Genomic DNA, 22859 nt, shown 5'->3' with positions numbered 1-22859 from the left:
GTTTCTACGCGCACTCAGGATGATTGATACGAGGCTCGCTTGTTCCAACGGTGTTCTCTTCCGCAGAGTAAGCAGCTTCCATTTACCCAATAACGGGGGAACACGAGCCGGAAGCGCAGGACACGCGGAATACCGGGAACCCTTTCGCGGCCGTATCCGGCCGGCTACCGCGGAGAACCGATCCTGGCGGGTGGGCGGCTCGTTTCTAATTCATCGGTTTCGTCTAACGGGCCGATACCTCGCCTTCCTCGGTGTTTCCCTCATTATTGATAACGAGCTTCCCGGAAAGTTTCGGAGAGGACGAGGGAGGTAGGGAGGGAGGGAGGGGGGAGGGGGAGACTCGATTTCCCTCGAAATTGCAATCTTCGCGCGCGGGCGAGCAGGAATTTGTCTCGGTGCCGCCCCGCGCTCCTACTCCCCCCTCCGCGCTATACTTCACGGGGAAACTAGGGGACCCGGCTCCGAAGCTTACGTAATAAATTCAGAGGTCCGAGAAGACTGTCGCCGGGCTGCTAGCCGTCGAGACAGCCTTGCGAATTTATTCGATAATTATAGCGGAGACCCCCGGCCTGATCCTCCGCGCCCCTTGCACCCGCAAATCGCTCGGCTCGGCGGGCCTGGTGCGCGACCGCGTAATGCAACGTGTTCAACAATTTTGCAAATTCAGATACCGTCGGTATTTCAACGCCCTTCTTACATTATTCGGAGTCAGTCGTTTGCCTTGTTCTCATTAAATTCTTGCGGCAAAGTTAATCCTTTGTATTCGAGTGATGTGTGGCGACAGCAAAAATAGCTGCGCTGTTTTTAAAAGAATTTTTATATTTTTTAATTCGTCTGTACTCGATAAATTGTCTCATAGTACAGGTCTCCTTTAAATTATAAAGCTACGAAGATTTGAGAATTTTTTTTCGCGAGATATCGAAGAGCCAGTGGTTGCTATAGTCTCCGCGCGATAAGAAGGCAATTTTGTGCTTCCATTTCCCCTACTCTTACTACTTCCCCCACTTCCGCAGCTATCGCTCGCTATTGGCAGACGTTTAACCTTACGTTTAACCTACGAAGATTCAAGAATTTCTTTTACCGAGATATCCAAGAGCCAGTGGCTGCTATAGTCTCCGCGCGACAAGAAGTCAATTTTATGCTTCCATTCCCCCTACTCTTACTACTTCCCCCACTTCCGTAGCTATCGCTCGCTATTGTCAGACGTTTAACCTTACGTTTAACCTACGAAGATTCAAGAATTTCTTTTACCGAGATATCCAAGAGCCAGTGGCTGCTATAGTCTCCGCGCGACAAGAAGTCAATTTTATGCTTCCATTCCCCCTACTCTTACTACTTCCCCCACTTCCGCAGCTATCGCTCGCTATTGGCAGACGTTTAACCTTCCTCTTCAGCCAACAGAGACCAATAGTAACAGCAGTGGGGTAGCTAGTAAGAGGGGGAACGTAAACACAAAGGCGCCTTCTTCCGGCGCGCGGACTATAGTCACCGTCCCTCCTCTTAATTCTTCAGTATCTCTGCAACGCCGAATAAAATGCGTTGGACAGACGGCATAGCGGCGAAGGCCTCCTCTGCGAGTTTCGTGCCGGCGGACGGTTCGGTTCACGGCCGGATCGAAGCCAGGGACGCGTCGTGTCCGGCGCGGCACGCGGAAAACGAACGATAAAGCGAGGAAGGACAGAGGGTGGACGACGCGGTATCCAGAACGACATAGCGAGGTTTCCTCCGTCCGGCCGTGCGTGACTGCCGGCTGTTAACCTAAACAACGAGAACCACGCCATCGATAGCCCAGTGACTCGGTTTCTCTGCATACCCGGGCATGGCGGAGCGTGCACACACACGCGCGCCAACCCCGTCCCGTCGACGTCGTCGTCGTCGTTGTCGTCGAACGCGCACCGCCACAGGGAAACCGGCAATGTCGTCTCTCGGTCTCTGTTTTACGCCGATGGGTTTACGATCCGCGCTCCGGATAACGGAGCGCGTCAGCTCTCCGACGCATTGGGAACGCGGCCACCACGTTTATTCAACGCCACACCCTTCCGATCGCCCCCTACCCCCTCCCTTGCCTCGTCCCGTCCGCTGAAACTCCTTGCCACCTCGTTACCTTACCGTCAGACTTTAAGGGCGAGCTAAACCGTCGCCTCGATTCGCCGGGCCCCATTCGCAAATTTGTTTAATCTTCGGCTGTTGGCTCACGAGATCGGCGAGCTATCAGTTCTCCGCGAGCTTTGTATAACTTAGGATAGGATAGGGTTGCTTGTCTTCTTCCTTTTCTTCTTCACCTTCTTCCTTTTATTCTTCGCCTTCTTCTCTCTTCGTATTCCCGTCTCAATTTGTTGGCATTTAGGATTCAGAATTTATTTACAATAGACTGGTCGGTGAAAGAATAGCGTTCGTAATTATGTAATGGAATCTCGATTGTTCGGTTCACCGATGTCGTAGCCATGTATTATGCAAATATCTTTCAGATGTAAATTGTTCAATCTAAGGCGACGCGCATGCTAAACGAACCGCTGCGGAAATTTATGAAGATAGAATCTGGCGGTGTGATTAAGTAACTGCTGCGTTGTTCGAACAATTTACCAGAAATCGTACGTTCTACGGAAATTATCATTTCTGCAGTAATTATAAATTCTACAAAAATTTTATAAATTCTATAAAAACATTCTGCAAGAACTTTGCATTCTCTAAAAATGTTACAAAAGCACAGTATCATAACAGTTACCTCGACAGTTGCATTTAAGCTCTGAAAGTGTCAAAAACATTCCAATGATCCTTATAACATATTTGCATCAACAAAAGCTCTCTTCGAGCAATACAATAGACGTGGCCGCGGCAAAGAACGATGTCTCAGATCAGCTCGGGATGTATTCCATTCTAAACGGGACGAGAGATCCGGATTAAGGCCAGGCCGATCCCAGTAGAAGTTTAGAGCCGGCGCTCGTCAGAATTTTTCCAAATGCGATCGCGTGTCCCGGTAATTTTGAGCCGGCTTCGAAGCGCTTCCCGTGCGTCAGCGAGAACGAAAATCGATGTATCGAGCCGGAGCGAAGGAGCGTGCAGAGAGGCCGGACGTGGGGTTAAGCCCGTGACCGGTCCGCGCCGGGGGTAGGACGAGAGGGGGATCTGGGGGGGGCTACCAGAAAATCGTGTGCGTCGCCCCCGCGGAAAAAGATTCGCCGGCAGTTCGTTATCGGCGATCCGATTTCGCGGCTGGCCGGCCGCGTTTATCGTTCCGCGCCGCCGGGATATTCGGGGAACGTCGTCCGACGGAGCGGAGACCGGGTAGAGGCTAGAGAGGCCGGTCGACTAGGAAGCGGAGGGATATATCTGGGAGAGATCGGCCGGCCAGGCGGAAGGAAATATTGCCGGGATGTGCGCCATCCGTTTCCGTTCACGGCCGGATATCCTACGAAATCCGATATTTTAATTTCGCGACGAAGGGGGGGAGGGAGAGGGTGGGGAAAAATGGTTCGACACGGGCCGCATCGATGCACGCATCCGATTAAATCCGGTCCGCCAATTCTCCCGGCCTCTCTCTCTCTCTCTTCCCTCCCACCGCCGCCTCTTCTGCCGGTCGTCCATCTCCTGGCCAGCCCTGAAATTGCAATTTTTCAATGGGACGCCGATCCTCGAGAAGTCTCGTCGGAGTTTCAATGGGCCGACCTCTTATCGACGTTATTACTCCGTCGTTCGAACCGTCGTTACCGCCGCCCCTCCGAAGGAGAATGGAATCTAGTTTCCCTGCCTTTTTCCGATCGGCCGTGCGAGAGATCAAGAAGGATCCGCTCGGGATAAGGCCCCCTTCTTCAACTTTCCCGGAGACCCGGGGGCGTTCTCGTTTAGCTCCTACAGCGGATAGCACGGGGACGTTTTTAAGACTTTTAATGTAGGACAGTCGGGATTTTAGGGCGCCTCGAAGGTACTACGGGTATTCTGAAAAGGTCCTGTTTTGCAAATCGTGGTGTCTGTTGGACCTGTTCAAGAGGCCTTTTAGACTTAAAGGACATTTTATGGACGTTTTATGAGGGAAACATAGGTGTTTTTAAGACGATTTTTAGGCTATTCGTAGGTCATTTGTTTAGGTTCAGCAGATGTTAGGTCCGTTCTATATACATGTAGGAACATATAGAAACTCTTAATAAATTAGCAGTGGTATACAATTATATACAATTGGAAATAATGCAAAGAACTACTTTATACTCACAAAATTCTGATAACAAGAAATACTCTATATTCGCAACATTCTAAAAATCTCTAAATTATATTCTAAAATATTTCTTATCGCAGATATCTCGAATATCTCTCATCTACAGTACCTCTGTGCTCCATAAAATGATCAATCACATATCTATTCAACTTCTCAACAATTTCTATTATAATATACAATTAACGAAACAAAATCCATTAAACTCCCCATAAATGTACTCTTATAATTCCAGCGATTACAAAATAAAAAATTACTATCCCATTAAAACGAGTCACTTGATGAGTCTAAAACAAGTCCCTGAAAAACCCTATACTTCGAAGCTCGTAGGCTCGCGAAATACTCGGTATTGCCAAGGTTGGTAGTGCAGGATTCGCGGATAGGTCTCCTCTCGAAGCATCGCACGCGACTCCGACGCGGGTGTGTGTCATCGGCGATAGAAATCGGACACGATTCATGGTAACACACGTTCGAGCGTGTCTGATTTCAGATTACGTGCGACCGGATCGATAACCGGCCGCAATTTATTTAACCTCCGCACGAGAGAGACAGAGAGAGAGAGAGAAAGAGAGAGAGAGAGAGAAAGAGAGGAAAAAAAGAACGTAACCGCGCGACCAACGAGAATCGCGATTCCCTCGCACGCGTTTCCCCGGTAAAAAAAGCTTCCTCGCTGGAATCCGTGGCCTGCCGCAGGAAATTCGGCCGACGCGGCCGGTTCCTACCCCGGAATCGATTAAGTAGATCCAGACGACCGTGCGCGGCCACGCCTCGGAATGCAACCTGTAACAGCGCGGCGGCGGTAACAGTTTTCGATGATCCGCGGGGCGTGTTCTACGCGGCCGTCTCCACAATCTTGTTAATACAATCGGCTGCGTTCAGGGTACACGTTTTAGATACAATTCCTTGTGACGATGCTCGCGATCTTCTCTTCTAGGTCAGGGTTAGGTAAATTAATTTTAGTCTTCCGCTTCGAAAGTAGAAATTTGATCAGACTTTTGTGAATTAATCTGTCTCGTTTTCTATAATTTATTTTTATTTCTATTTCTACAATTTGTCTTTCCGGGTACTGTGGATACTTGAAGAAATTAGGATGTTTCACTGTGACGAACTCATCTTCGGTCCATTGAAATTCTTATTTCATAGTGCTGTGAATAATTATAGATTAAAAATCATTTTTAGATACTTAGTGATATTTAGACAAAAACTTATGTTTATTGTATGTTATAATCTATTGTAGTTTTACATATTACTATACTAGTATAATATAAAATAGAGATATACAAATACAGTTTCTTCTACATTTTGTTAAAGTATCAGTTACATAAAAGTCACTTTGAGCCAATAATAATGAACAGCATTGAATCTTTATCTTGGAGATTGAAATCCTCTTCTTTGAGCATCCTGTATCAATACTGGAATGCAAGGTATATACAATGCCAGCATACTCCTCTCTACTCTGCACTGTATAAACAAGTGTTTAACTCCTTGTCATACCATTTTTATTACAATTACTATGATTAGAATTTTTTTCAATCGTGCTAATTTCTTAGAAGAAAAAGGAATTTTATATTTATCGTGTGCTTGCATCTACTCGAATATTTAAATATTGGTGAGGAGAGAATCAAATTTGATTCCTGCTTAAAAAAACGGATGAACATTCGTACCTGACAGCTTATTGTTATAAATCTCCGTCAGGAGTCTGACTCGTTCAAGTACGTCAAAGGGTTAACTAGGACTAGGCTACGTTGTAAAATTTGGCCAGTCTCGCAGCGCTCAGGAAAGCTAGGAGCAAGTAGTACAACAGCTTGAAACTGTCGTTACGATACTCGGACTTTGACAGCATTTCCAACAGCCGTCGCAAGATTAAAAGACTGAAATTAACCTAACAGAGCTGGGGAGTTGATAGAGAGTTGATCGCATTAGGCAGTCGACGTTCTAGATTCGATTCCGGCGGGCATCGGCGGGCCAGAAACCGGGCGTTTACGAGGTTAGCGGGAACGATCGGTGCAGCAGCGAGGACCGCTATTTCGCAAACTAGGTTCCCACAGTGTGCAGGACAGACGGACGGGCACGCCGGTCCGGCTTTAGGCGCGAGCAACACGGTCCGCTGCATCGATTTAAACTTGCCCCGTTCCCGTCACGCGTCCTGTCCGAGCGCATCCCGCGAAATTTTCGTTGAATTTCCGCGTCTAATTGCGCGTCCCGTATACCAGCGCGTTCGCGAGAAAGCGACGGCGAAGACGCATGCGGTGTCCGTCGGCAAACGAGGCAGAAACGGCACTCCATCCGTCGACGTGTGTTTTCACCGAGGCAATTCTTCCATATTTTCCACGCGAGACGAATTCCATGGTGTTCCCTGTGAACAAGTGGAATTATACCTACGGGACAGGGGGAGTGGGATCGGTCGCCTTGTTATAGGGGTTTGGACGATGCCAGTGACTCCACTCGAATTTTCCCACCCCTCTGTTCCGTCGGTGTGAAAACGGCTGATTTTTTCCCCGGCGAGGGCCTATCGAGGCGTCGGGCGAGCGAATTTAATTAGGAAAGTTTCGCGCGGCCGATGCCAGACGCGAACGCCGCGCGCTCGCTCGCCCATTCTACTTCCGAGGGCTCGTCACCGACGGCAGGACTCGTCGACTACGCTTTGAAACAACCCTCTCTCGGGCTCTCGCCGCGTTCGCTTCAGCCTCGGTGTTCCTGGTTGTTTGAGAAAGACAGAGAGGAGGAGGGAAACTGTGCTTCAACTCCCGGGGAAAAAAAGCTCGACGCGCGCGAGGCGACGACCGGAGCCGTTTCACGGGGCCGCGTTACGCGGCCCGCGACCGCACTGGCAACAAATCCTGGCGGCGAAGTTCCCGCGGTAACGAACGAACAATCGGCGCCGGCCGAGGGCGTTAATTAAAATTAAATCACGCTGAATCGAGCGATTAAAACGCCGCGACGAGTTCCACCGGCTGTGGAAATCCGGCCGGAATGGCGAACCGGAGGGCTGCCGAGCGATCCGGAGGATCCTGGCGCCGGTTTATGGCATTCTAACGCGGCATGATTTCGATGATACTTATATCGGTGTTATTAGGTTGATGGTATTAGGTTTATGGAACTCGTCGGAATTACGGGTTGACAGTTTTTTAAGTTTTTAAGCTTGAATTGCTCGGACTTTGTGAGACACTTGTGAGTTTTAATGTACAGTTAAATAATTTAATATGCAGTTAAATAATTCAATATACAGTTTAATAATGCAATATACAGTTAAATAATTCAATATACAGTTTAATAATGCAATATACAGTTAAATAATTCAATATACAGTTAGATAAATCTATCTATAGTTAAATAACTCAATATCTAGTTAAAGACAAATAAGTGTGGACAGTCTTAAAATATTATAACTTTTTACAAATTGGACTAAGTTACTCAAATTTTGTTTAGATAACAGAAAGACTAATTTACCATATAATGACGAAAAATGTTTCTTTTCAATTTTGCTATTACTTGAAATGACAGAACGGAAATAATAATAATTTTTATCTGAGTCTAGTAAAATTTAAAAAATGCGTTTCATATATCTCTCTGACTGACTTTATTAACCCTTTGCACTGGAAGCCACTTTTACTGCGAATCTAAAATAACTGCTCCAATTTATACTATTTCCATCGTACGTGACAAAGTGCACTTTACACATATGAAATGAATTCTAGTGACTCGTACCAACAGTTCCACTTTCAACAATCTTTCAAATCTAAACTCTGTCAGTGTAACCATTATTTTAGAAAATGATAAAACAATTTCAGTGCCTCTTAATCACCCCTAGAGTGCAAAGGATTAATAAGCTGCATATTTAACGCATTTCCATCAAATTATCCAGATTAAATTCTCAATTAGTAAAAATACCTAAAAAATTCAGAAATACAGTCGAAGCACTTCCATCTCATTAAAATAATTAAAAAACAAGATAAACACCCACACAGTGCCCGTATCGCCTAATTAACGAGGAGAATGTTTATCTCGCACAAAAATCCGCAGTCAAGATATCGGAGAGATCGCGCCCTTAACCCGATCTACGAAACGCTGTAATCTCGCGACGGTGAAGCTTCTCGGTAAAGGAATGTTTCCCCAAGGGGATTAGTCTTCGTCGTCTTCGTCAGGATCCGCGGATGGTTCCCGGACGGCCGACGATGCTCGTCGAAGCTATTTACCCCGGCGGAAGCGTTTCTATAGAACGCAAAGAGACCTCAATGGATGATCGATGGGTAGGGTAGACCGTTTACGGCTGGCAGGCAGCGCGATTCAGAGGCAGGTCTGTCCCGCGAGGGGATCGATCGCGGGGGATGTCGGTCAGCGAGCGGGTCGCGGGTCAGTCAACGAGGCTGTTTCTTTCTAGATCCATGGCCATAATTGCGACCGCTAACCGCCGATCGATCGAGCCATGAGGACGCATCAGGCCGCGGCTCGTGTCGCCTGGAATGTAGTCGTTTAAAGGAGCACGCAGTGGTGTACAAGTGCGCGACGACCGAAGAACGGAGAAAGAGAACACGATCGACGGTTTGATGCTAGAGAAAGGAGAGAGAGAAAGAGAGAAAGAGAAATATATAGAGAGAGAAATATATATAGAGAGAAATATATAAAGGGAGGAATATATAGAAAGGGAGGAATATATATATAGAGAGAGGAATATATAAAGAGAGAAAGGAATATATAAAGAGAGAAATAGAGAGAGAGATAGCGGTGGCGAAAGAACCCGCCGGAAACCACCGACCGAAGGACAGGCAAATGTCCTCGTCGAGCTTCCGCGAGAGCCCGACGTCGAGCTGCTCGCGCGAACCATCCGGAAATCGGGCCAGCAACGGCGACTCGAGTAGTCGATCGTCGATCTCGCGATAAGAATCCTCTTGTGGGAAGAGAGTGTGTGTGTGTGGAGATATCTAGTCAATCCGCGGTAACCTCTGGCTGTGTAAATCCTCAAAATCGTAATCGATAGTGTTCAACGATCCTCGTCTCCCGCGAGACACCGACTAACTACTCCGCGCAGTAGAAGAGTCAACGACTGGTCGACCAGCCGGTGGAATACGACGCCTAGTTACATAGAATCCCCGAAGTGATCGGCAGCCGCGATCCGCGTCGATCGATCGATCGAATCGTTCGCGTCCGTTGTGTCGCGCGACAGCCGACGATAAACCGTGTGATCGAGAAGCAATAATTAATTAACGGGTCCCCGTCGGACCTCGATTCCCGTAAGTATCCCGCGGGACACGCCCGGTGCTTCACGGCTGTGCTTTTATTCTACTCGCGTGTGCCACCACCCGACTCCTTCTTCTTCTTCTTCTTCTTCTCCTTCCACTTCTACTTCTACGTCTCTGCTAACGTTCTCTCGGTGCGAGAGAACCGGACTGTGCCGGGACAAAGCGGAAAGGAGAAAACGGCAGAATGGCGTTCGCCGCGGCGAGAATGATCCTTAAGGATAAGCGACGGAAGGCCAGCAAAGAAGACTTCGCGCCGCGAAACAGGAGCAAGGTAACTCGACACGATCCCCCCGCCCCCTCTCCTTCCAACCGGCAAACAAAACCCAGCTTCCCGCTCCCGTTTGTCAACGACGGGATCAACGTCTCTCTCTCTCTCTCTCTTGATCCCACGACCCGTAGCGCAGACTATTTGCCCGAACACCTTTCCCCGTTTATTTTAAGCAACCGGGTACACAATGCAGGCTGGCGATCCGGTCGATCCAAGCTTCGCGGACTATGCGATCCGTTTGCCGCCGAACCCTTCCCTGATCCCGTATAGCGACTTCATTATACTTGTCAACAGGATTAATGTTAACCCTAGAATAATGCCACGGGGTTGCCGGCGATTTTACAAACGGCTGCAGATAAATTAATGCTAGAATGTTGAGGTTATGTTGGTGTACTTTCTGGCGAAAGAGAAGAAATTCGTTTTTAGAAATATTTCACTAGTTCTTGGTGATCTTTTTTATATTATAGAAAGTCCTCTTTATCCGAAGATTTATTTTTGTAATGTTCTAACATTGTAATGGAATGATTAGATGATAGGATATTTGGGTATCGGAATATTGTAAAAATAAATTTTCGTATAATGGAGACTCTACTGTATTTTAAAAATAATAAATAATATTTAAAGACATATTTATTATTTTTGAAATAGAGTGGAATATTTAAATATAGTGTTTGAAGTATTTAGAGTATTTACAGAGTATTTAAAGCATTAAGATCTAACGTCGCGCCAATTGCAACCCCACGACGTTACCGAAAAATTCCAGGGTTAACAATCGCCGAAATGAAACACGTGCTATTCGACTAAGTTACGTCTTTATTGCACACTCGATCTCCGACCGCAAGAAAAGACAGAAAAAGCAGGTACCATTCTAAGCCGCAGACTTTTCAGAGTACCGCGGCGATTCAGTGCGTTTTAACCCTTTCGGTACGAGCGCCGGATATATCCGGCGCACGTGCGATGACCGGTATAAATAACAGAATTTCATATAAATAAATCTTAATATTTTATATAATTACCTCTGAATATCTCTTAAGTTACAAGCAACACTTTTGTTCAAAAATGTCGTTTTATTAAGCACAGTTTTTCTTTAACACGTAGAAAATATTTTCTTATAAAGGAGGACTCGTCGCGTGCGGCGGCAATTTTCGGCGCGGGACCTCGTCCAGCGAGAGTGTCACGGCGGACAGAGTGCTCGTACCGAAAGGGTTAATCATCGTTTATCTTTCTCTTACACCCAAGATCTTTCTTCCCTCTCCCGATTGCCTGTACCGTATCTGCGGATGATTTAAAACCGACTGTTCCCCTAGCCATAGTCTCTATCTCGTCTCTTGAATCCAGCCCCTCTTCTACGCCCATGCATCGCGTCCGCGCGACGAACAACGCGCCGCGACGACGCTAATTCAACGCCGAGAGTGTCGACGATTGAATCTACGGGGGAAGGGGGGGGGGCGGAAAAGTTCCGGGCGTATTGAGCGCGCGAAAGCGGGATTTCCAAAGAGGATGCCACCGGCGGTCGGGATCGCCGCGGGCGGAACGCGTAGCGATTCAAAAGCCCGCCGAGGATGCATTTAACGGTCAAAGAAACGTCCGCATGAATCTCGCGCTACCCGCAGCAGATTGCGCGAATGGAATCCGCGGGCGGCGGTAGTACCGGGTGAGCCAGACACACCTGGACGGTGAAACGGGACCCTCGAAGCGCGCAGGGTGCATAGTAATGAGAGGCACTGGCGGTCTGAACGCGCGCCGTTTAACGCGATAACGTCGAAACGTCCTTTTTATGGTCCGGGGCTCGTTCCTTTAGCTCTCTTTCTCTCTCTCTTTTGCGGCCGCGTTTCCTTAGGCTCGTTAACGCGGCCGACAAACGAGTTGGGAATTCTCACCCCGCGCGCAAATACTCGGCGAATTATTGCTCGACCGTCTCCTGTCGTCCCGCGAATTCGAAGAGGGTTCGCGCATCGATCGCGATATTTCCGCGACAAGTCGGCGCTTAATTTGTTGATTTATTTATTTATGTGCAGATTTGTTTATTCATTCGTTTTGTTTGTCAAGGGATTTAATTGTTCCGTGTAATAAATATGCAGCGGAAAATATATATATATTAGTCAGAGGCGGTCGTGGGTGCTTAACAATCGCGTAATATTAATTCTAGAAGTGAAAGGGGTAAACCAGTTTGCATTGTGGAATATTCTGTCGGGAATGTTGAAATTACCATAATCGATATGTACGTCGTGCGGGAAACATTTCATTGACAAAAACGAACAGATGGCGGACGTTCCAGTTGCATTCGTTAATTAAGAGAAATATAAAACAGAGGTTATTTTTTGGAAGAATTTAATATTGTAAGAGAAAGAATTAAGAGTAATTAATAAAACTTTGGATATGGAAATACCACTTCAAAAAATTATTTCCAGTACCCCTTTAGAAGATACCATTTTAAATAATTATTTCACGTATACCTTAAAAAGATACGATTTCAATTAATAATCTTCTTTATCACAAATCGGGCAACTACTTCCAACATTTTCTCGCATATTTTTACTCAGATAAAATTAACAGAAAGGATTGTCAAAATGTCATCGAATAAATAAAATACTGCTACAATTCTCAAGTTCGTGAAATAAATTAGCAATGAAAAATCGAAAACTAAGAATACAGAAGAGATTCATAAATGCCGTTAACGAAAAAAAAGATAAAAATCGTGCCGCGATGAGCACCCTCGGGGCGTACGTTGAATAAATCCGGGACGTTGAATAAATGGCACGAGAAAAGGAGTTATTAAATCCGACAATCTCCGATCTGGATGACATAGAACTACTTATCCGTGCTGGCCGAATGAACAGCGCGCCGCGGTCGTCGCATTTAATTTGCCCAGATATTCAGCGCGTAACAAGCAAATCGCGGCCACCGCCGCCGCCCGGCGAATCCTCGAAAGTTCAGGCTCGGTGACCGAGCACCGAAAGGACACCCGAGCAGCCCCGCGATAAGAAAGTTCGTTAGGGGCGCCGTGTCCTGTCGCGAACCGGAAATTAAATCCGCCCTTACCGGACGACGAACCTCCCCCCCGCCCGCCGGCCGCCGTCGCTTCCCGCGCCGTCGTTCGGTTCTCTTCCATTGCCAGGACGCGTCCGCTCGTCCCCCTCCCCCTCTCCGGAACGCCCGCGGCCGCAATAATTAAACGGCAATCGGTGTCCCGTCAGCGCGGAACGATTGCCGGCCGAGCGCGAAAGTTGGAATTGTAAAATTTCCGGTGCGGCGTTCCGCGGGTACCAACGATTCGGCCGGCTCTGCTCGCGTTCCACCTTCGATAAGAAGTTCGCCTTATCTGCGGCACGAGACTCGCGCCGTTTCTCGAATGCTATCTGGAACGCCGACGCCCTGTACTATAGCGAGGCCGGGGAAAAAGAGGTCGGGAAATATTTGCCGAGGAATATTTTTCGCGACGCGGGCGTTCCGCGCGATCTAACGTTGCATCCGCGCGGCGATTTTCCCAGGTGCGCGGAGGTGGTCCCGGGCAAACGGTAATCCCGAGAGCCTTCAACAACGTGTAAACCATCCCCGGCCGGTCGGTATCTCCGGTCCGCTTCCCGACGCGACCGTTTTATCGCGTCCCGTTCGCGTTAACCAGGCCGTTCCGTTCCTGCACGGTAAGTTACGCCCCGCGCGCGTTGGTTCTCCGGTTTATCGGGGCGACGGGAACCCCGTACGCGGCCGTATTTCCAACGGCGTCGCCGTGCTCCAGCGGAGTTACCGCGCGACCGTGCCCGATCCGATAAAATCGCGGATCGCGAACAAGTGCGTCGTTAACGCTTCTATTATTCGGCTCGCGGCGAGTTATTTCGCGCCGGGCTCTGCGACGCGAATCGCTTCCCGGTCACCGTAATTGTTTCGCTAATTTTCGGTCGACCCGGAAATGTCCGGTTGTTCGACCGGTCGCAATTGTTTCTGCGGAGAATCGTCGGAACAATCGGTCGTTCGAGAGGCTCGAAAAACGCAGTCGAGGGGAGCGGAAGGATTGAAACGATTTCGAAGCGTTTGGTGACTTGGATCATATTTAACTGTAGACACGGCTTTAGGTAGATTAGGAAGAGTAATTTGTATTGATTGGTAATTATGCTAAGACTAGATTTATTTAAGTTCATTAATTTATTTGAAGCGATAGCAGTTTCTTCAGAGTTTCGATTTTGATATTATATATATTTTCTTAAATGTTTAAATATTGTTGGGGAGAAATCAGAATTTGTTCGGACTGAAAGGAACATTTTTGCCCCCATTAGAGCTCAGACTCGTCAAAATTTTGCAAGAGATTAAACTTTCTATAGTTAATATGCTTCGATAAAGAAATTTCCATAAAAATTTGTCCTAGGAATATTTTTATAACATAAGTGATTGTAAAAGAGAAAATCAGAAACTTATTATTTTGATTAACTTGGTAATTCTAATATAAATGAATATACGAAAATCTTTAATCACTAAAAAGGAAATTCAGTTAATTAAATATAAGATATTACAGTTAGTTAATACCTAGATTCACAGAACACCATGAAAGATAATATGAGTAGATAGCATCTCATAGCATTCAAGGTAGAAACTCAAAGCCGCGTCAGCCATTTTGAATGATCATATTTCCACGTCGCAGCGCACTTCGTAATTTACCTTTCCATCTCCGAACTCTCGACTTTTCTGTAAACGCATTATACACACGCCGTGTCCCCGTAGTATATACGGTCTAAGTTCGTTCCGATGTTTAATCAATCTCGGGCGAATCCTCGGTTCAATCTCGAACGGGGTCCAATGGAAATCAATTTCTACGAATCCCGCCCGGGCCGCTAATAACTTCGTTCCACGGAAATGTATCCCGCGGTCGTATATCGTTTCAATTTTTCCCGCAGCCGCTCGAATTCCCAGATCGGCCGTCATTAAAAATGATACCGCTAATTCGTCGTCGATTAAATCGTGCCCCGCGGATAACGATAATTATTCTTGGAACGTTGACAAAGCCCGGGGGGTGGCTCTGATTAGTCGACGGTCGTAGTCAACCGGAATTCTAATGATCCATGGCGTTTCGTTGGCGTGTGACCACCATGGAAAGGGTGCGTCCTTCGATGAGTTCTTTGCGATATTTTTACTAGTTTGAATAATGTATTAACCCTTTGACTAGGATTTGTTTTTGGATGGAAGCGGGGATAGAAACGAAGCGAAATAGGCGCTGTGATTTTAGTAATTATTAAGAAGAAAATTTGGTAATTAGATTTTATGGGGTTTTGGCAGAAATCAGTGGCTGAAATAGAAGATTAAGGAGGTTTACAAAAAATTTAATCTTTTCATTAAGTTACATTCAATTTAGCGAAATTGATGAAGGAAACGGTTTATTTTTATTCAGTTTCACGAATTTTGTGAACTTTTTATGAAATCGAGTAATTGGAATACCAAACAATGAAGGCAGAAAAATTGGTGGATATTCTTGCATTCTCCTAAATTGATTAAAATTATTAAATCAGAAATTACAATATTATTTAGCCTCCCCTTCTTCGCACTAGAAATTTTTTATTCTGTATAAAAATTCGCAGTTTGCTTACGGCTTCTATGCATTAATAACGAAGTCAACTATATAAAGCACCAAACAATAAAAACATTACAATAATTGAGAGACGTTTTCGCCTTCTCCTAACTTAATGAAAATAAATCAAAAAATACTCCTCCATTAATTTTCCAATTAAATCAGAAATCTTTCATTCCACATAAAAATTGAAAATACATAACAAACTACATGCAACGTAATCAACAAAATGACCACTTCATACAGCAGCAAAAACGTCCACAAAACCTAAATTATGTACATTTACCTCTTCCATTCATACTGTTACATTTGCAAGACTGTTACACTTGCAAGAACGTCTTCCGTAGTCAAAGGGTTAATGCGTTTCGCGGCTACGAAACGAGACCCCGGTCTCGAACCAGGAGAAACGGGGGACGGAGGCGAGTGAACGGAATCTCCGCGAATATTCCGCGAAACGAGCGACGCAATCGGAATTCGATAGGGGCGATCGCGGCCGTATCTCGCGACGCATTCGCGCGAATCCGAGCGAATTTTTCCGTGCAATTGGTCGGTCTGGTTTTTTTTTTACCCTCGCGGCACGGATTCTCCGCGAGAAACCCGGAGAGAACGCGGTCGCGCCGACGTCGGGCCGATTTCGGGTGAAACACCGGGTTCCCTTGTAGAACAACCGCTGAAAACCATAGAGAAACAGATCGAACGCGGGGGGGTTAGCACAGGCGTAACGAGCGTATAATTGAGGCGTGAAAACGCGTTCGACGAGTGCTCGGTGCTTTTTCGCGGCGGGGTGGGGGGGAGGGAAGAGAGAGGTTGGCTAGAGGGCGTCGTTTTTCCAAACGTTCCGATAATAATTATCGGGAGAGCCGCGGGAGAGTCTCTCACTCTTTTCACCGTTGGGTTAACGATCGTCGAATCTGGGCGGGGTCGACGTTAAAGCGTGTTCAGAACGTTTCAATCGGTCCGCTCGCGCGCTCACGAGCGAGAGAGAGAAAGAGAGAAAGAGAGAAAGAGAGAAAGAGAGAGAGAGAAGCTGCGCTCCGGCGATGGAAATACCGAGCGGAACACACCTGTCCCCGTTTTCTATCGACTCTCTCTCTCTCTCTCTCTCTCTCTCTCTCTCTCTCTCTCTCTCTCCCTGTCTCTCTCGCTCGCTCTCTTTCTCGATCGGACCTGGATTCGAAAGAGCGATTGCTCTTTGATCGGCAACGGTGGGTACGTGATTTCGAGTCGGTTGAAAGGCGAGACTGAATACGTGCGCTTTTGAAATCCATCGGCCGCTCGAGCACGAATCGGCCCGGGATTGATAAGGCGTTCGCGGGAGAGCTCGGCGCAGATGGAAATCCCGCGAAGGATCACGGATAATTGCGTCCCGGCCGGCCAATCCATTTATTTCGCTACATTTTTCCATCGGCGGGGCCGTCAAGATTAAAAGCGGCTACGGGCGATAGCCGAGGAAGCAAGTACAGAGATCGCGACATAGAGAGAACTCGACGAGATTGTACTTTGAGCTGTGAAATTGGTGGAGTTTCGAATGTATCGGGTGTCCTGGAATAATGGAACAGAGACGAGTAATTTTTAAAATCATTTGAAGGAGTTCTTTATTCTTCGATGATTCGTTAACAAAGGTGAGACATTTTTTCTAAGGAAAAAGTCTCTTTATATCAGCTTAGGAATTGTTCCTTTCGATTCGAACTTATTCGGACACCCTGTACGATTTACCACCAGACAAGGTACACTATTAATATCGAGATTAAGTGAAAAAACGATTGGTTCGCTCGCGATGTTCGACGAGACGAACCCTCGACATTTCAGGGTGCAACAATGATCACGATTGAACAGACAGCGCGTCTGCTGGACCGAGATTCATGCGGACCACCACCTGGATCGTTGATCCACGGAGGAATCAGCGCGCACCCCTTTCACATCTCTTCCGCATTCTCCGTGACACCCTCCCTCCGCTTTTCTCTGGAATGCTTTGGTTGTACAGAAGAAAAAAAAAAAAGAAACGCGCTGAACACCTGTCACGAAAACTGGCCTCTCGCGACTCTCCAACACTGAGAACTAAACCTCACGCTATGCTGCCCCACGTTACCCACGTATGTGTGTTCGGTGTGCACTGCTGTCTCTCTATTCGTTGATACGCTGTACGAAAACACGGATATCGGTTCCGCGCGAGAGAAAAGTCCTCTCTCTACGCCGCCTGGCCTCGGAGACCGCGCGCGTTTCCTCGCGGATTGATCGCGGGGGAACGCGATTCCGAGAGGCTTCCCCCCTGGCTTCTGCTCTATGTTCAGCGCGGTTATGACAGCGCATCAACGTTCCTTCTCCCTTGTCTGTCGCATCTAGACTCTACAACGGTGCCTCGCGTGTCCGTACACTACGGCCGCGTAAGTGCTCGTTCAACTGCTGCACTCGGTGCAACGGTTCGTGAAAGTGGGGAAATGTGCAGATAAAATTTCTGAAAAATGAAGGAGCCGAGCTGCAGCTATAAGAGACGCGATGACGTTAACCATCGTATATCATTAAAAAAAATACAACCAAAGAACGCTGCAGGTGACAATATAAAAAAATCAACGCGTTAATTGAACTATAGCCGCGAAGGATTTATTAATTTATTATTAGAAAAATCGTGGAAAGAAATTTCATAGCCCCGAGAAAATTATGCAATTCGAAGCATCCTATTTCAAGGGTTATGTCCCATTTATTTTTTTCAAATTGTATCTGCACACTTTGTTGATTACAGCTGACGAACTAAGGTAAGTGGACGAGCATTTACGCGAGCGTGTGTACAACGTTCTCGCGGATCGCGAGATGCCTCGTCTATTCTCTTGCAACTTTGTACAGAAATCAGTGCTTCGATGCAATCGAGATGCGTTATCAATGGACCGAGGATCTTTGTCGAGTCGTAAATTTGTGAAAGAGATCTCGGATACGTCTCGAGGAGATTGAATCGAAGAAGGATTTCTGCATAGAATTTCAACGAGTCAGATGAGCTTATGGCATTTTCGACGATTGCAGTTTAGCCAGCCAATCTGTTTCTCCACACTCGATTCTGTTACTGATGCGGGACCATCTCTGCCTTTCTATCTATTTATCTGTCTGTCTATCTATATATCTATCTGTCTATGTATCTACCTATCTGTCTAACTATCTACCGATCTACCTACCTATCTGACTATCTACCTATCTACCTGTCTATATATCTGTCTGTCTATCTACCTACCTATCTACAATATCTGTCTCTCTATCTATATATCTGTCTAGCTATCTACCCATCTACCTATATACCTGCCCACCTATCTATCTACCCATCTATCTATCGATCTATCTATCCATCTGTCTACCCACTGATCTATTTATTTCTCTATCGATCTATCTGTTTAAACTGACTATACCTGTATCTCTATTTTGTACTTTTCCAACTGCAGTGTTGTGTGGTGATTGGTGACCTGTACTGTACTTGTGTTTACAGGCCCGCAGCGCCAGTACAAGTAGCTTTAGAAGCCTGAGCCAGGTACATAACAAAATTGACATAATCCACATATAGCTGAGAAACTAGTGTAATATTCTAGCTATTACTATTTAGCCAAGACATCGATATTACAAACTAAATTTACATTATATACATATACATATACATATATATATATTATATCTATATCTATATTGTATTACCATACATAGCTAGAAATTTAGAAAATCTTAGAGACCATCTTATTTTGCTCGTGCGTAGATACATGCGTAGAGGACGAGCTCGCGTTTCTCGCGTTACCGCTGCGCTCGGTATAATCAAAACGGCCTCGAATAAAACAAAGGCGTTCTACGCGCCGTTACGATGCGTTACCGATCACGATCGCCCACACCATTAGCGTTGAGAGCGACACCAATGGACCGAACTCCGACACCCTCGATCAACCGACCGACGCTTTATCGCGGACTGCAACGATATACAGTAGACACACACGCACGCGCGCGCGCACGCACGCACACCTACGCCGGCCGTCGACATCGTTAGCCCTTTTGAACGAAGGAACGTGAAACGGTAGCGCACGGTCCCGTTACGGTGCATGCAGTACCCCACTGTCTCGGTTATCCGACGCGCGAGAACGCAGGAATGCTGAATGAGGCATGCCACCCACACGCACCGCCCTGTCCTGCCCCGACCAGCCCTCACGTCCGTAGCACCCCCGTCGACGGCGTCGGGCTCGTTTCCTCTTCGAAACGTTGCCGCGCGAACGATTCTCTACGCGGCGAGAGTTGGGCCATCCTTGAACAGGTGTTCCTTTCAATTGTAATTCGAAATGAAAAATTGTTTGCTATTTGGGAGTTTGAATAAAGTAGTTTGTTTCTTATATACGTAGATCTAAGTAAATTATTTTAAATGAAAGATAAAATTTTATTAACTGGTATCATTGGGTTCAAGAAGAAAGATAGGTGTGATATAATAGTGATAAATGGAATTTAATAGTTATTAAACGACGAATGGAAGAAAATATTAATCACTGCTATGAAATATTGCTTTTCGTCTACATTCGAATAAAAAATATTTTATTCGACTCGTGGTAACATGAAATTGATTTCGAAGAGAATGTCGCCCTGAGAGACACGTTCGCGCGGCAACGCTCGTAAGACGAACGGTCCCGACGTTATCCGATGCCCTCACCCCCAATGTGTTCGTCGGAAAAGCAAGCCCCCGTCCCCAGCCTCTCGCTATAGACTTGCATGGTATGTTGCGTGACGTTAGCTCTGTGCATCCCTTTTTCTTTACTTTTCTCTTTCTTCTTCTGGTCACCTACTTCTCTTCTTCTTCGACTTCTCACGACACACAGTTCGCAGTGATTGTTGCTCGAGGAGCAGAGAGTAAGTACAGGCGTCGTGCCACGCGTTCGAGCCGCGAGAAACCCCGGGGTGGTATATGGGGGATTGGGGGGTGGGGGGGGTGGACATCCTTGCCCCGTGCTCCGAGAGAGGAGAGGAGAGACGGAAGTTCGCAGACTTGGCGACGCCCGAGTTGCTGGTCGACAAGAGCGAGCGTTGTTTGCGCGACGTTATCGTTATTTACGCGCCGCCGCCGCCGCCGAGCAGACCCGGCCACGGCCCCGGAAAACCGTGTCGTAATTCTCCGGCGAGCGCGCGGGCGACCGTTCGATTCGGTCTCTTCCAAGCACGAGCGCGAATCGCAAGACAAGCCGCTGGAAAAAAGACGGCGCTGCCCGGTTCGCGCTGCTCTTTTGCGCCGGCCGCGCGGAGGGTTTCTTTTAATTCGGCGCGCCGCGAAATTGCTCTCTTAAAGAGATTTAGCCGGCTGCGCGTACAAAGAGGCCCGCGGCGCAAAAGCCCCGGCGGCGCCGGGACAGCTTCGTTCCACGGTCCGCGGATCAAAGCTGCGCTCTCGCTCGCTCGCTCGCTCGCTCGTCCCGGCTTCGTAATTTATTCCCGTCTCGGCTCCCAGTCATCGTTTCCTTCGCCCGCACCGGCTCCCCGCGGCTTTGCATATTAATTACCGGAATCCTTTCCCAGGACCCCTTCACTCCGCCTGGACTGCAATGCGATCCGCGCACCGAGAAATCGAATAATCGGCCGGACCTCGCTTTGCCACGCTTGCAAAGTATCCGCGACCTTTTCCTAAGAGGTTCGTAAACTGGACGTTTCTGGGCACCGAGGTTTTAAAATGTACAGGGTGGTTCGTCTTGGAGCTATTATTTAAATGTATCGTGAAGTCTTTGGACCGATTTTAGAAAATCAAAGTGGTAGTAAAATATCCTCCGCCATTGGATAAATCAAAAAATAAATCAAAATTTTTATGTTGAACAATTGTAAATATTTTTTTGATAGTTGCAAGTTGGACGGAACACCCTGCACAGGGTGCGAGAGGTTATGCTACCCTAACAAAGATGAACGCAAAGATATCGTCTTGGTGCTACGATAATAGTGACATAGAATTATTTAGTTAGAAATATTTTCTGAATTGTTAACTTTCAACTTTCAGTTTCTACGATACTGTTTTCCATATAAACAATTTTTCAATTACCGAGCACTCATTTGTGATTTGTCTGCCACAAAGAAATCATGGCAACTATTCTCCTCACAGTTCTGCAAAGTAAGTATACACTTTACTTTTCGTGAAGTATTATGCCAGGGTTGGAGATAACACATTATCTATGGTTCTGCGATTGAAGAGTTATTAATGACTCTGTGATATGCATTGCATTTCAAACAGTTCGTATAAAATTTTAATATTCTACCAAATGAATATTTATACATCCCGATGTAAAGAGAATTTAATTAACATTAAACGGTGGAACGAGAGAACAGTCAGAATTATTATAAAAGCTAACCAGATGCAATACCAATGACATTAACCAGTCCCGCAAAGGTAGAACAACGTAGCGGATGCGGCATAAGCAATTTTGTCAACTTTATTAACAAGTGACATTTGCGTTAATCTCCCGCTCGACAATTTATCATTAAACATTCGAGAAGCCACGAACAACCCTATCCCGCGCAACAAAAGCACACACGCGAGCTCACCCACCAGCTCGAAAGTAATATTTCCTCTTGCCTCCACCGAAGTACAAAATTGTTTAGAATCACGCTCGGAGGAGCATATTCAAAAATCGTGGCACGCAGGTATATTGGATGCATCCGCAAGCCGCAATCTCCATAAACGTGGCCCCGTGAACTACAAGGCTCATAGATTGCGGAACGATGTTGCCCGAGTGCGAGTCTCGATGCTGCTTTAGCGTTGACGAGGCGCCCCTTAATACCAATTTCCTGGTTGATGAGGCAGCGTGGAAGGATGGTACCGTGAACGCGAACGAAGGATGATTTCGCGGAGAGCTATAGCGCTCGCGGGGAGGCATCGATACCCGCTGCGTCGCGGGTTTCGTTCGGCGACGGTCGATCAATCGTTCCGGGAGAACCGGGAGTGGGACTATCTCTCTCTCTCTCTCTCTCTTTCACTCTTTCTCTCTCGGTTGGTGAAATATACAAGCTCCATTTTCGGTGCAAACGGGCCACTCGGGAGAACAAACGGTCCGAAAAAGCCTCCGGATCGCGAATTAACTGAAGAGAGTCCGGGTGAATGGCATCTTAGGCTCCTCGCTCGGAGCACCCTTCTGACGAGTAGTCGTCGGATATAAAAGCAATAAGAGAGAGAGAACGGTCAGGCCGAGCGAGCGAGAAACAAATAGAAAGAGAGAGAGAGAGAGAGAGAGAGAGTGAGAGGCAACGTAGTGGGGAAAGCGGAGTAAGTTCGGGTTTAGGATGGTTCGGGTTGAGGAGGACGATCGATAGCCCGGCTGCACCCTGGTGGTCGGTGTCGTCGTAGCCGTTGCTTTAATTATTAATCGCATCTCAGCCGCTTCTAGACCCTGCATCACAGGTGCAGTGACACGTTCCAAGGTTACCGTTCACCTCCATGTTTATTCAGCCCGATTCCCCGTTGTCGGCGGCGACGCCTCGCGCTCTTCGCTCGCGGTATTTGCTCGACTTTCGACGACCTTGATCCTCGAGCCCGACGAGGCTCGATACCGTCGACGAACTTTAATCTCCGCGCGTCCGAAACGTTGGTCGAGCTCCACCGGGGGG

At 47.0% G+C, this 22859-nt stretch overlaps 1 protein-coding gene across 2 annotated transcripts in view; it reads left to right on the top strand.

The window, feature by feature from the left end:
- Positions 1-22859, top strand: part of LOC144478757 (neo-calmodulin) — a 119707-nt gene that overhangs the window by 60174 nt on the left and 36674 nt on the right. Inside the window, exon 2 of one of the 2 annotated variants that reach the window (XM_078196962.1) lies at positions 8589-9718. The exons of the other annotated variant lie outside the window; for it this stretch is intronic. Coding sequence (XP_078053088.1) covers positions 9632-9718 — 87 coding nt within the window. The 5' untranslated portion in view covers positions 8589-9631. The remainder of the gene's footprint in view (positions 1-8588; positions 9719-22859) is intronic. 2 annotated transcript variants of the gene reach the window in all.

Source organism: Augochlora pura, chromosome 3 (genome assembly GCF_028453695.1).
Source record: "Augochlora pura isolate Apur16 chromosome 3, APUR_v2.2.1, whole genome shotgun sequence".
NCBI classification, from domain to species: Eukaryota; Metazoa; Arthropoda; class Insecta; order Hymenoptera; family Halictidae; genus Augochlora; species Augochlora pura.
This window is presented reverse-complemented; position numbering and strand designations above follow the sequence as displayed.